At 50.8% G+C, this 13,709-nt stretch overlaps 2 protein-coding genes across 2 annotated transcripts; both read right to left on the bottom strand.

Moving 5' to 3' along the window:
- Positions 1-3,653: 3,653 nt before the first annotated feature.
- Positions 3,654-5,309, bottom strand: BO86DRAFT_79122 (Ulp1 protease family protein). The gene is made up of 7 exons (XM_025677684.1): positions 4,937-5,309; positions 4,838-4,865; positions 4,741-4,755; positions 4,637-4,686; positions 4,533-4,552; positions 3,923-4,474; positions 3,654-3,865 (listed from the first exon to the last, which is right to left on the bottom strand). Exons 1-7 carry the CDS (start codon positions 4,994-4,996, stop codon positions 3,811-3,813), a joined length of 780 nt encoding a protein of 259 aa, XP_025533042.1. The 5' UTR covers positions 4,997-5,309; the 3' UTR covers positions 3,654-3,810.
- An 844-nt stretch (positions 5,310-6,153) lies between these two features.
- On the bottom strand, positions 6,154-12,254 carry BO86DRAFT_79089 (putative Rho guanyl nucleotide exchange factor). Its single transcript, XM_025677683.1, has 2 exons — positions 7,587-12,254; positions 6,154-7,509 (listed from the first exon to the last, which is right to left on the bottom strand). The coding sequence occupies exons 1-2, from the start codon at positions 12,105-12,107 to the stop codon at positions 6,328-6,330; spliced, it is 5,703 nt and encodes a 1,900-aa protein (XP_025533041.1). The 5' UTR covers positions 12,108-12,254; the 3' UTR covers positions 6,154-6,327.
- Positions 12,255-13,709: the final 1,455 nt, after the last annotated feature.

The following is a 13,709-nucleotide window of genomic DNA, read 5'->3' as shown; positions in this document are numbered from 1 at the left end:
CCCCCCCCTACCGGTCGATCACCCAGGTCAAGTGGGTACGGTTGGCTGAGACTATTTGCATAGTTGCCATCGTTACGTTAGTTACTCCAACGTAAACCTACCAGCCCGTTGTTACTCGTCCTGCTCTGCTCCTCGTGCTTGTCCCGAGTACGGGTACAGTAGTTCAGTGATATGGACAATGTTACTAGACGAGTAGTAGTACCTTATAACCCGCATTGAGTAAAGGAACCAACGACCTGACCCGCTACTTATATATGTGTACAATCTAGTCTTGTACAGTACATCGTCCTTCCAAGATAAGGGAGAAGCAGAGACCAAAAATCCTTGGAAACCCCTGTATTCTGCGAAAAGCAAAAACCGGTTTGTGCAGCAGTCCTGTTGTATCTAGGACCGACCTTTGGCCTGGGAGGAGCACGCATTTCTTCCCGCGGAGACCACTACTGCAGTCAAACTACCCTTTCCATACCTGACTGACCACATTACCCCATCCGTTGGTAGATAGACACTTGGCCCCTCCGTTCTCATCCACTTAGTACTTTGAATGCACATCCCCTCCCACCCAAATGACGAGGCGACGTTTTTTTTTTTTTTTTCATCACATTGTGAACGGCGATCACTGATGATCACAACCGTTCATGGCATGGGAAGAGGTGAGGTTTGGAAGACAACTCTTGCTACGGATGTTGTTATAGCCCTCTCTCTCTTTCTGACCTTGAATCATATATACCATGAGCATACAGGGTAAGGCTCTCTTGGTTTGTTCTTCCCACAAAAGGCCGTCTCTCCTCTTGTCACTTCCACCAACCAAGGGAGTTGGAGAGCAAAGGGAAATCCCCCGATGACGACGATCATAGTAACCTTATTTATTCGAAACGTGCTATTGATGTCACTTCTTATGCCATCCCGTTCAGCCATCTATATTGTTTCCCGTGTCGATTCGGAGGATGCCCCGTGCTGATGTACTACAGATATCCTATTTCTTGCCAGATTGTTTATTTTTCCGGAAAACTTGGAAGCACCGCCGGTAACTTCCATCCTACTCCACCGTAGAATATCATTTGTCTCCAAGACTACTCAGTGGTTTCATTCTCTTATGCTACGTACCATTATTCGTCTTGCCCATAGCTCCCGTATACATCAGCCGCCATGAGCTTGTTAGCCATTACAATACAAAGTAGTCTACGCATCTCACAACCTAAAGAGTTCGGGACAAAAGTGATATTGACAGGTCACCGTCCCATGGTACATTTAGCTCAATCCACGCCTGGACGAGACGATACAGCGAGTCATCGTTTAGAAGCACGCAAGAATTCCCAGGCCCGACATAAGAAAAACAAAGGAAAGTCAATCCCCCGAGGGCCGTTATTTTTCCACTCAGGAAAAGTGATAAAAGAAACCCTCCCATCCCACGTGCCTCGTGCACAGACCTTGGCGTGTCAACATCAATCTGCCAAGCATTCCGTTAGTACTCTATATAGTAGACTGATTCAATCGAACCTTACCTGCTTGTTTCCATCAATTTTCAGCCCATCGAGGGCGAACGCTCGTCGTCAAATCGGATACAGCCGTTATGGAAAGACTGTCAGTCATACTATGTTACAGAAAGGACCAATTGGATACCTACTTTGGGATCCCAAAGACGGAGCCACCAAGTTACTGGTGAAGCGTTCGGCGTCGCCGGCACTGGTGAGTCAGTCGATCCTCATATTCGGAGGGTCGAACTAGCTCTTGTAGCGAGGGCATACGACTTAATACCCCAGACGGTGGCTGCGTCATTACGCCCACGACGGACAACCTCTGCAGGCAGGGCTAGCTCATCTGTGGGCCGGTCAGCAGTACCTGGCTGGTTGACACACCATACCAGGTTCAATGGATTGTCAAAAGAGTGAACGACATCAGAAGATGCCATAATACAGACAAATGTGAGAGACAAACGAATGGAAAACGGAAGGAGTGGAGCAGTACAAACGAGTGTGGTGAGAAAAGCAAAAAGAACGGCAGGGACACAGGAAGGTGAGACCTACAGTCTGAACTCTCCACGCTCCCGGAGCATCTCTCGCATCTTGAGCCATCCACTGAAGACTGTTGGGGCTTGCCACGCAGGACGCCTTGCCTGGACACGGGCCAAGCTGTTCCATGCGCACAGGTAACGGTTACAGGGAGAGTTGGCATCGTGATAGCGAAGACAGACATGGGAGTCGGAACCCCAAATATGTCGTGTGCTTCTCCATCTCGCCATCCTCATCAGGCTCACGGAGGGCCGTGACCTTCCATCCCTGCAAGTGACCGAGGCACGAGAGGAAGGCAGGAAACACATGCTCCTTCCGTTCGATCCAGCGGGGAACAGATTGGACTTCTGTAGTCTCACAGAAACGAACGCGCTTCTTCGGCTCGTCCTTACGAACCGCAGACAAGCACGAGACAGGCACACGATTTACCCGATCCCGCGTTGCTGCGTATTTTGCAAGGACTTCGTCGATCCGCGCGACCATATCGCGAGCAGTCATCCTCACGTATGTAGCTGGAGTTGGTGTTGGTTCGGGTCGTCGAGGGAGCGGCGGCTTCGTAGTCGATCGGGCTTGTGCCTACGGTTTCGACCTAGCCTGCCGAGCTACCCTCCTCTCTTTGAGACGAGAGAGAGTCTCCTTCAGTTGATTCCCTGCTGCAGCGCCCCGCCGCACCGGAGTACGACGGACTGCAGCAGTGCCAACGCAACGGGTGAATGAGTGGACGTGGTTCTTACCTGAGAATGCACAGGGAGATTTGAACCTCTTCGCATCTCCTTAAACGAGCGGACGGCGGACTTCGGGGAGTGAGTCGGCACACGAGAGGGAGAGGGAGGACGAGGGATCGGAAGGTCGACATTTCGACGGAAAACGACGCGCTGGTGGTGAGGGAATGAACGAAACGCCGGCAGGGACGAGAATCGTGACGCGGTAGGGACTGGATCCTTTCGGAAAGGCAGGCCAGGAACACACAGACGTGCCATCTGGTACTCTGGTAAAACGAACCGAGAGAAGTAAGGGAAGGGGAGAGGAGGGTGGTGGTAATGAGATTGGGGAAATAGCTGTTAGGCCAATTTAACAAGTATAAGAGCGTGATATTCGCAGAGCGTGGAATCACGATACTAGCATCAAGGCACCATAAGTGTTGGGAGGAGGAGGAGAGAAGAGAAGGGAAGAAGAGAAAGAGGATGAGAGGATTCATAGTTGTTGTTCTTCTGCGGTATCATGTCAAGAGAGTATGGAGGAAGGTGCTGGCTGGGTGGGAAAGTGTTGTTCGAGGAAGGAGCAGAGGGCGAGGGCAGTTGCCGTCTGCAAGAAGAAGCGCAAGAGGCCGTAGGAACAGTAGAAGCAGTAGAAGCAGAAGCTGGTTCTATACCACTAAGACACGAAGCACAGACAAGGCCAAGTCAACCGTGATATCTCATTTAGTATGCATGTCAGATAGCTTATTAGTCTGGCTCGAGAGAACAGAGGTATCATGTCATTACTGAACAAACACAGAATGAAAAGCCAAAGATAATCATGTTAAGAACGCTCATCCAGCCAGCCAGCCAGCTATGCTCAACGTCTTGTATCCATCCCATCTAAGCGCATGGTAGTGTAGAATTGTAGACCCTCCACTCCCAGAGAATAGCGGTGCGTAATGATGAACTACCAATAGAGTTAAGTCGAAATAGAGAATAGGGACGGGGTGTCAACACGTTTGCCGCCCCTCTCCCTATCTTCCTGAGCCCTTTCGTTATTAATATGAAGTCCACCCAAAAGCGTAAAGCTGTCCCTTCAATTGATACAGAAACATCACCCATCACTCGATCCTGGGCGGACTTGTCGACCTATGGCCCATTGGGCTCATACTCGCCCTATTCAGTAGCCATTCATTAGCATCACGTCGGGTATCGTGATCAGGGGAAACATACGATCGTCGCCTCTCCCCCTCCTTCCTGAACCCCTCAATAATTCGCGCGATTTCCTTCCTGCCGGATCTCGCATCCACTTTCCTTCCGCCTAGACTTAAACTGACTTTCTCGTTCGTATTCGCCGTCAATAATCGCTTCAACAAAAGATACCGCATGCTCAAGCAGACGAACACCCCACAGTCACTTCCATTCTCCTGAACTGGCGAGTCTTCCAAATGGACATATCGGATATTCCGATTCAGCAGATTCCCCAACTTCATTGTCACAGCCTGCGCCTCCCAGAAGTTTCCCGGCGGCAGGGAATCATAATGGAAAGCGAGGCCGTCAACGATTGATACAAGCAGCAATGACCAGTGTGTGCCGCCCTCGGCTTCGGTGACGTTGCGGCAGTCATTGATCGGCAGGAAAACGTGCGTAGTACGGGAAAAGTCCGGCAGGGCTTCGCGGAGAGTTCGAGGGTCTGGGGTCTGGAGGATCATAAAGGACATGCTGGGGCGCAGGAGAACGATATTGGCGGATTTGGAATGGGAGAGGAATTCGCGCTCGAGATATCTGGCGCAAAACATCAGTCCTGAATTCGAAGAGAGAAGGGGATCCGGGGCCAACACACTCTTCCCAGAAAGAAATTACCTAGGCAGGTAGGTATATCATGTCAGCTCTGAATCCAGCCACAAGCAATGTGCATGAATGACCAATAATACGATATTAACGAACATTATCGGTGAGCCAGTCATCTTTTAAAGATTGCATATCTCCTCTGGTTACTGAATTCCGTGTCAGTATCTCTCCGGACTTTGCAAGAGTCAAGAACAACATACATCGAATATCATGATCTATCCATGAACAAGTCCTAATTAGTTGGATTTCGGCGCCACGACTGAATATTCACCAGAAGGGCCCGTAGCATGAACTCACAGCTTAGGTACGCATCATCAGGGTTTAACTGCAGTCGGGGAGTCGTCTCTATTAGCCAGATGCCTGACACGGAGCATGACCGTAGCCCAGGAAACTCACAGTATCACCAAATCGTTTCATCCTCTTCACCAATTTGCCTCCCAAGCCACCGTCCCGCATCTTGAGACTTGGTCACTAAATCCGATCAGTGTCGTTGCGGATGCAGTAGAGAAAGCTCCACCGCAAACCTAGCCTCCGTCCACGCTTGAATTTTGCGACAGAAAAAGATATAAAGCCACGCAGCACGTATGCTAGGGTGGCTCAAGCCCGAGTATAAGCTGTCCAATTGTGTGGGGGAGATGCTTTGGCTCTGCTGCGGATGCAGGTCAACGGCGATGCGCACGGGTGGGTCTCGAAATGAGGTGTAGGTTGTTTGAGGTGCAGTTATCGGTGAATTGTGGCAGTTAATCCTGATAGTCGTCCAACCGGTGCGAGTCTAATTATAAAAATCGCGCTCTCTCTAGTGGTCTCGATTTGATTTCATAGGCGGCAGGCTAAGGCGGCGGCGGCGGAAGATGCAGAAGGAATCGAAGGTTGAACAGCTTAATCGGACTTCGGCGAGTGGGCTCAAGTTTAGTTCATGCGCAGTAGGCGAAATGTGGGGGTAGACGAAGGTAAGGTCGAATTAAGCTACAGGTTGAGAACCATAAGGCGGGAAATGAAGGTCCCACAGGCAAGAAGGGAGGATTAACGAGAGAATCAACCCGACTTCATAGCGATAGAGAGAAGGGAGGGAGGGGCCTTTTGTTATCCTCGGCAAGTTCCAGCAAGGAGATACCTAAATCTCATCAGCCACACGGCTACGCCATGCACGTCACTGCTCAGTGGCTGAGCATCCCCCATAAGTTATTGGCTGTGGCTTAGTATTAGGTAGGTTGTTGCTATTAGTAGTATAAATACGTTCAAGCCGTCCTGATTGGGATAGCACAGGACTACATACTTTACTTTCAAGATCGTGTCAACAATAAACAATATCTCTTCGTCTTAATCGAGGGGGTATCTAAACAAATACATCTTCAGAGGCATGCATGCAAGCTCTTTGAGCAGAAGCAAACACCAATCTTTGACAGGAATGACCGTTTGCAAATCTCGCCCATGGCGTGAAGTTCACCAACCATCCACCCCACCACCTTTTCATCCAGTCATAATAAGCGCCCAAGCATAATTCCAGACCAGAGAAAGCAGAAAATATTCGCCAACATGGAATCCCCGCCCATCGCGCTGAACTCGAAAACAATGAGGGAATATAAAGACAGGTAATAGTAAATCAATAGTATAAACAATGTCGCACGGTCAAAGGTGCCACCATGTAAGATCATAGATGCGTATAACATGCGGCAGCATGAGATTGTAGATTTCAATGAGTCGTCGCCCGGGGAAACGTCGCGCCAAGGCATGATCCCTTAGGCTTGTAAGACTTGTAATTGAAATGGACTCGCAGAACGAGTGCTCTAATTAGTTAGCTTTGCAAAGTGTTTGTTCCAGATCCAGCCGACCTGACGCTCGGGATCATCTTGGTTCTTAGCCAGCCACAGTTCGCCTTTCTCAGCAATGACATCGAAGATCTCGCCCACAACGTATGTCAGATATGGGTAACCAGCTTCTCTTCGAGCGCGATCAATATTGAATTCGTATATACTGGCTGCGAGAAAAAGGACTGCTGGCTCTTTCGGAGGCTCGGGATCCATTGGTGTGTTCTCTTGTGGATTATCCGACATCGGCATCGCTGAGGAGAAGAAGTTCGAATACTGACCACTAGATGATGCATGTTGTTCATCATCAGTCCTGGTCTCCGTTTGGGAGGGGCCAATGACATCGACTAAGAATGGGGAGTCAAGGCTCAATCTGGGCAGGCTCGGGAATGACTCGGTATTAGAGCCGGATGCTGCAAGCGACCCTGTTGATGCGCTGGTGACTTGTTGAAGCACTTGGCCTCTGGGGATTTCGGCAGATTCATGAGCACGGCCGGAGAATGTCGAGTCCGCCCTACGTCGCCCTAAAGACACTTGAGATTGGCTGTCGATGCTGGGCGACTGGAAAGGATAGCCGCCGATACTGAATTCCTGAGATGCCTTGGGCGATTCTTCAACCGTCGAGCCCATCCGCGTGCTGACACTATTCACCGTGGAAGGTCGTCGAGGCGAGCTGATAGTTGCCCCGGTTGAAGGCGTGTTGAAGTTGACAAGATTCATGGTATCGGCGAGCAAGGATCCATTGCAGATCCCAAGCGAGAGCACCTGCCCTTCAGCATAGTTGAATTTGGAGGACCAATTCTCAACAATCTTTTGAATGTCCTCTGGGAATGCCTCGAATAAGGATCCAAGATTTCTTTGCAATTGATGAAACCAGGTGGTTTGAATCTGCACAAAGTTCTTCAAACAGGCCTCCATCAATTTGGCAGTGAGAGCATAGAGCTTCGGAAGCTCATCCTTGAGGGTTTCATTCAGGGCAATGAATTGTTCCCCTTGTTCCATGGTCTTTTTGTCGGGCTTGTCCCCTCGATCCTTGATGCTCTTGAAGCGAACATAGTCCATGAGTCGCTTGTCGCGCTTCTTCATCACTCTCTGGGGACCATCGTGAAGCTTGAGTAGGGTGACCATCGGATCGATGACGCTCTTTCGGACCACTGCAAGCTAAAGCATAGAATGGCCACCTGTTAGTAATGGAGATCGGCAGGTTCAATACTTCCTACACATGATGATGCACTTACATGGTCGGGCAAAGCCACCGTCATGATGGCCTGAACAGAGACTCTAAGCTCGCGCCATTTGCCTTCCAGCTCGACATAATTCGACTGCGCTACATCGACAAATCCTTCGATCGCAGCGACAAATTCGTTGAAACAATCCATTGAACTCTGGACCTCTTTTGTGTATGATTCTGCATCACGCATGACGAGCTGCAGCTGGAAAAAGTTATCTCCAAACTTCTGAGATAGGCTGTCGTATTCTTTGTCTTCAAACAAGTCGATAAGTCCTACTTGCTGCTTCAGCTTCTCGGTGCGTCTGCCAAAAGCTTTGGACAAGCCGGTCCGAACGTCAGACTCCTTGCGTTTACGTCCGACCACCTGACCCACCAGATCCGCACGCTTCTTCATTTCATTGATTCTGACCGAGATATTGGTGACCTGCTCGAAAGCAGTAATGAGAGCTGTCCGGTCAGGGTGGTCATTGGGTGTCGAGTCGAGAAGTTCAGACAGCAACAGAGGATATTTCAGAATCCTCTGTACGGGCTTCACCAGTAAGGAGTCCAAATCCCATGCAGTCGTGAGATCGGAAGCCCAATCACGACACTCCTTGAGCCAGATCGCCACTTTCGGATTCCGCTGCAGAGTTTGGAGCTTTCTATTAGCAGCGTCGTGATTCTTGAGATAATCCGCATAAACCTTCTCCATGTAGCCAATGTGTGCCACAAAAGCCTGTCCAATGAAGGTCATTTGGTCCTTTTCATGGTCCGAGAGACCCGTGCTGTCTGCTTTGTCTTCGTTCCTTGAAGCTTGGCGATGTCGCGCACTGCGCTTGCTGCTCCATCTCTGCGACTTGGGCATCACATAGACACTTTTCGCGGCTTCTTTCAGGGCGTCTTGAAAAGCCATAGAAAACTGAACGACTTGGTCGGAATTTGCGAAGAGAACTTTGACATCTTCAGAAGAGAGGTCCAAACATGAACTCGAGGTTCCCTTATATATATCGTCAACAACTTTCATATCCCGACCAAAGGTGTACTCAGTATCAACGAGCTCCTTGATCACGTTTCGTCGCTTCTTCAGCCGCCGTTGCTCGGGCGAAGGTGACTGGGGTTTCGACTGGAGATGCTCAGAGCTTGAATGCGCCAGTGATGTCGCAGACGAGTGCAGCGTCTCCGGAGATAGCGTCGGTTCAAGCCGCTGTAGAGATGAATTTTCACTGCTCCCTGTGCTATTAATAGGGTCCAAGGGAGAGAATATCCCATTGATATAGGTGCTGAAACGCTGATTTGCGATAGTGGCGGTTGAATCATATCGAGTGGGTGGCTGCGCGATGTCGGTTGCCGCTTGCCGATGATCAAGGGTCGAGCTATATTCATGGAAATTCGAGTCCTGAGGGACCTGGACATTGATTGCCAGTCCTAGGCGTTCCTCTGTCGCTTCCTGAGATAGGTCCCGGGCGCTTGACGTGTCCAGCCGCGGCGTGGGAGCATTGTCTAGTCTAGACGCCGAACCGCTTCGTTCGCCTTGCGGGGTTGAACCGTCCGCGGCAGCAACCTGCATCCAATCCATGATCGAAGGAGATGCATGCTCCCAGTCATCGCGGATGACGAGGCTGGCTGCGTATCTGGTCCGCTCAGAGGCAGGCATATCTGTGCTACGAGGGACCGAACTCGTGTCCTCAGGCCCGTCATCTCCCTTCGTATGAACGTCTAGCTGTTGGGGCTCCGGAGAAGCACGTATAGCCGGCAAGGGAAGACCAAGCCCTCGTCCGTTAGCGATCTCTTGGATGTAGAGCTGACTGACTCGCTTGGAGTCCCAGCCCCCGAGCCTGGCTAAGCTAGGGGCACTAGTCAGTGTATAAAGATTGGCTTGTGGCACAGCCTCTGTCTTTAATTCGTGTGATGATGTCTGTGTCAATGGGTTCGCAAGCGGATAACCAGCCTCAGATCGCGTACACGACGACGCAGAACATGATTGGGTTTTAAATTCACTCTCATCAGCGGAATGGCGAGGTGGCGGGATGTCATCAACACTGCGCTCGCACTGTTCGTCTGTAGAATGCTGGTTGTGGAGGGATGATGACCAAGAACTAATACTCCATCGGTGGGACATCTCGTTGTCTGTTGTTTCATGTTGCGTATAGAGATCGCATGGCTCCTGATTTTCGCTGCTGTCTGTATGATCATCGAAGCCCAGCGCATCCCGTAGCATGATGGGCACCGACTCTTTGTCGTCAGCCTCGGAGAGGCTACAATCTTGTTCATCACATGATGAACTGCTGGAGCTCGACTCGCGTATGTGCATGATTTGATTCAACAATGCTCGATGTGAAGCATGTTTATTTTGCATCAGGTCGACTTGTGGTTCTATGTCGAAAGCGGTGACATGTGTCTCATTGGATTCCGAGGTTGAAGCAGACGCGGGATCCCCATGTGCAAGGTCACAGTCACTTTCCAGCTCACCAGCAATGACAGGCTGGTGCCCTAACGTTGGAGAATCCATGGTTGTATGCGAATCGAAGATTTCAGTTTGCTTCCCGTGCAAGACTACATCTGTATCGACATATAGTTGGGGTAACGTCCGCGTTTCTTCAGGCTCTTGCTCCGATTTTGACTGCTCGTGACCTACACCCGCTGCTCCGTCTGCGACAGGAAGGTCATCCTTCATCAGCGCAGAGTCATCAAAGTCTTGCTGCTCAGCCTGCAATGCTTCAGGTTCGACGGCGTCGGTGCCTTTCGTGTCTTCCAATTCCTTGTTTCGACGTCGAATCTCGGCCGCTTTCTCCTCCTTTCTCTCATTCTCCTGTACCGTGCGATTGAATGCCTGTTGGATCCTTTGGCGTCGGGTCGCAAAGTCAACATTGCCCAACTCTGGCAATCGGCGATCCCGAGCTCGCGAGTTCCTAAACTCTCGGTCACGGTTTATTTGCCTCTGGAAATTCGACACGGTTTCAACGACTTTCGACCGGGGAGTTTGGAGGGTTGTATGTGATACGGGTTGCCGAGGTCGGGAGCTCCGGAGGGGTGGCGATTTGGCTGGCGGAGGTGCGGCTATGTAAGCTTCCAAGAGACCACTGCTCTCGGGGACCTGACGACGGGACCGGGCATGAGTGCGTGGTGGTGTTATCAGGACATGATGATCATCGTGTGACGTGTCACGCTGTGCTTTAGGCGACGGTTTGGGAAGGCGGCTAGTGCCTTTCGGTGGCAGGGGAACTTGAACCGTCGAATGACTTCCGGACCCCGTAAAACCGGCCCTCGAGGGGGTGGAAGACTCGTCTGAATCCGATGTTGAATGAAGGCGGTGAGATGAAATCGGAATGCGAGATTTAGCGTTTGAGTGTTCTTGAAATGTTTGAGAACCGGACTGCAAGGGGGCAGGAACAGCCATGTGGAAATCAGGAGGCTGCACCGCCGCTTCCACCGACCAAGTCCCAACGAAATCGCTTTGTGTTCTTCTGTGATTGTTCGGACTGCTGCCTGTGCTCACTTCTTCCAAGAATGGGGTACGTCCAAGGTACCACGCGGTGGGTGTTAGTGGTGTTGGACCGGACGAATGGTCTAGGTGGTCTAAGAAAGCGGGACTTGAGCCGAGAATATTCCCCTCAGAACCGCGACGACGCGAGGCAGTGTCCTCAGTGCTCAGAAACCCCGTGTCGACGCTGAGTTTCTCACCTAAGATTACACGTCGGGGATCTGTATCTGAATGGCGGTTGTTCAGGATGTTTCCGCCCAGGTCAATTGATCGGAGCGGTAGAGAAACTGAATCCGACGTGTTCTCGCCAAAGGTATCTAGGGAATGCCAGCGGGGAAGCTCTTGTGCATTGGCCGTGTTGTGAGCCTCACGCGAACGAGGGAGAGCTCCCGACCGATACGATCCTCCTATTGGGCTGGTAGGACTAGCAGCCCTCGACGGCGCCCGAGATCCAGCTGTGAGTGACGAAGGAACGGGGAGAACCTGGTCGCTATTGTTATTAAACTTGTTGATCAGGTCTTTGAATGATGTCTGCCTGGCCCTGGCCGTCGAGGCCCGCGCGGAAGAGCCCCAAGCGGAGTTACCACCAATGCCCTTATACGACGAGTCGGATACTGAACGACCCTGAACCGCACTCCCGCTGGGGGACTCGGTCGAATTTATCGGTACGGAGGAAACACGCTGGAATAGATGAGGACACTGCTCTGCGGTTACGTCACTCTGGTTTTCCACCACAGCACCACCATTCACAGTACCATTGCCTGTGGGCAGTTGCGCTCGATAAAAGTCGTCAGGGTCAGGCGAAGATCGGCCAGAATTGTCCTTATGATCGTCGGAGAGAAGGGTTGCAGGTAGGGAGTAAGGTTGCAGGCTTGTGAAACTCGGTTCAGTGGGATACGTTTTACCCGACAGAGAAGGAGAGAAGGAGGGCGCAGCTAGGGAGACGTGGTAAGGGTCGTTTGACAGGGAACCGTAATAGGAATTGTGAATATCGTGGGTGTTCGAGGAAGATAGCCGCGGGCTGACGTCCAAGAGCCGGGAAGCGTGCTCAACATCACTCCCGGACATCTTGCATCCTTTAGGCAGAGAGTCAGCGGGATTGTCCTCCTTCGACTTTGCCCTTTTCCCAAAGAGAGGTGGGCAAGGGAGGAGGCTGGATGAAGAAAAAGAAAATCAATGCGAAAAGAAAGGAGCAAGTACCCAATAGAATAGCTGGTTGGGAAGGGGTGGGTGTTTTCCAGGTCAAAGGTACTAATCTCTTGATGCGTTGTTCGCCGCTGGTAGGCCACCGATGAGGTTGCAGGTTAACCGGGCCAGAACTATAAGGCAATCATCACCGGGTAGTACCACCCGAGCACGGCGTCATATTTGAGACGAGTTGAGACCACCAAAGCCAGAGAGGGACGATTCGAAAGCCGTACCCCCGAAGACCGGAAGATTTGTCAAGCTGCTGGTGCTGGACTCAAAATAGAAGCGGATCAAGTCGACGGACGGGACTGAAGGAACAACAGACTGCGAGACAGCAGTCTGTCAGCAATGACCCCCAGGTGGATAAAGGGCGACAGAGAGAAAACTAACAGCAGCAACAATTCCTGTTGGGTCAGACGACGGGCGGGACAAACGTTTGCACGGCGTCGAGCAGGGGTGAGGGGGGAGGGGATGTCGAGGTGGGTTGGTTAGGGGAGATGGGTGATGGGTGACGATGGAAGCCAGAGAAGGAAGAGGGTGTGGGAAGACGTAACAAGCGGGCCGAGAGGGGAGGGGTTTGTTGAGGTCAAAGTGGCAGGGCAGGGTAAGACCGTAGTCAAATAAAAAAGAGAAGAAGCAAACCATTCATTGATTCATTCATTCATGGATGGATGACGAACAGCAACCAAACGGTACCCATCAAGTAATCGATAGGAAAAGCCCAGACCCAGTGTGTCCAGTCCAGTGTCGGGTTGCTTTCTATCGATTGGGAAGGGCTGCAGGTGGGCCGACTACTTTCAGATGCCCCGTTTGATGAAGGGTATGGTGTGTATGTGTGAGTGTGTGTGTGTGTGTGTGTGTGTGTGTGTGTGTGTGCGCGCGTGTGCTCCCTCTAGTATTTGTTTTTCTTTTTCTTTTTCCTTTTTTTTTCTTTTTTCCTTTTATTTCTATTTCCAGAATTTCTTCTTTGATTTTGGTAGGGTCAGGGAACAAGAAGAATTACAGATTACTGGATGCGTCGGTATTATTTGGTACTGGTGAGCAACTCACTAACCTGAACTTGCTAGTGACGGCAAGAATCGACCTTGGGTTTGAGAGTGGGTGCGGAGAAGGTGGATAATCAGGAGTAAAAAGCGAGGGGAATCCACCCAGGGAATTGACCAGAACTCTGAGACGAAAAGGTGACGGGTGTGCAGAGGGGGTTAAAAAAAAAAAAAAAAAAAAAGAACCCCTCCCGCTTCCCACACCCCCCCATTTCTAGAACTAGTCGAAGAAAAACCAATATAGAAACTGTATGATAGAAACAATGTTAACCCGAGGCTCCTAAAAAAGAGATTTTCGCTTGACATTTCAAACCACCAGAGTTTGAAGACGAAAAGAAATCCACAGACAAGGCCATGGAAGGACTGGATGAGAGAGCAAGAATCGTGAGGCTATCTAAGAGGCTAACTATCTATCTACTCCGTACTAAGTTTAATCATT

This window comes from Aspergillus japonicus (genome assembly GCF_003184785.1).
Source record: "Aspergillus japonicus CBS 114.51 unplaced genomic scaffold BO86scaffold_2, whole genome shotgun sequence".
Lineage (NCBI taxonomy): Eukaryota > Fungi > Ascomycota > Eurotiomycetes > Eurotiales > Aspergillaceae > Aspergillus > Aspergillus japonicus.
Note: the sequence above shows the minus strand (reverse complement) of the source record. Positions and strands in the feature narration are given on the sequence as shown.

Coding starts and splice junctions, on each gene's coding strand:
- BO86DRAFT_79122 (XM_025677684.1), bottom strand. CDS start 4,996: ATGCGGGACGGTGGCTTGGGAGGCAAATTGGTGAAGAGGATGAAACGA. Junction 4,866..4,936: donor TGAAACGATTTGGTGATACT/GTGAGTTTCCTG, acceptor CCCCGACTGCAG/TTAAACCCTGATGATGCGTA. Junction 4,475..4,532: donor GTAATTTCTTTCTGGGAAGA/GTGTGTTGGCCC, acceptor GTTTTGCGCCAG/ATATCTCGAGCGCGAATTCC.
- BO86DRAFT_79089 (XM_025677683.1), bottom strand. CDS start 12,107: ATGTCCGGGAGTGATGTTGAGCACGCTTCCCGGCTCTTGGACGTCAGC. Junction 7,510..7,586: donor CGGTGGCTTTGCCCGACCAT/GTAAGTGCATCA, acceptor TCTATGCTTTAG/CTTGCAGTGGTCCGAAAGAG.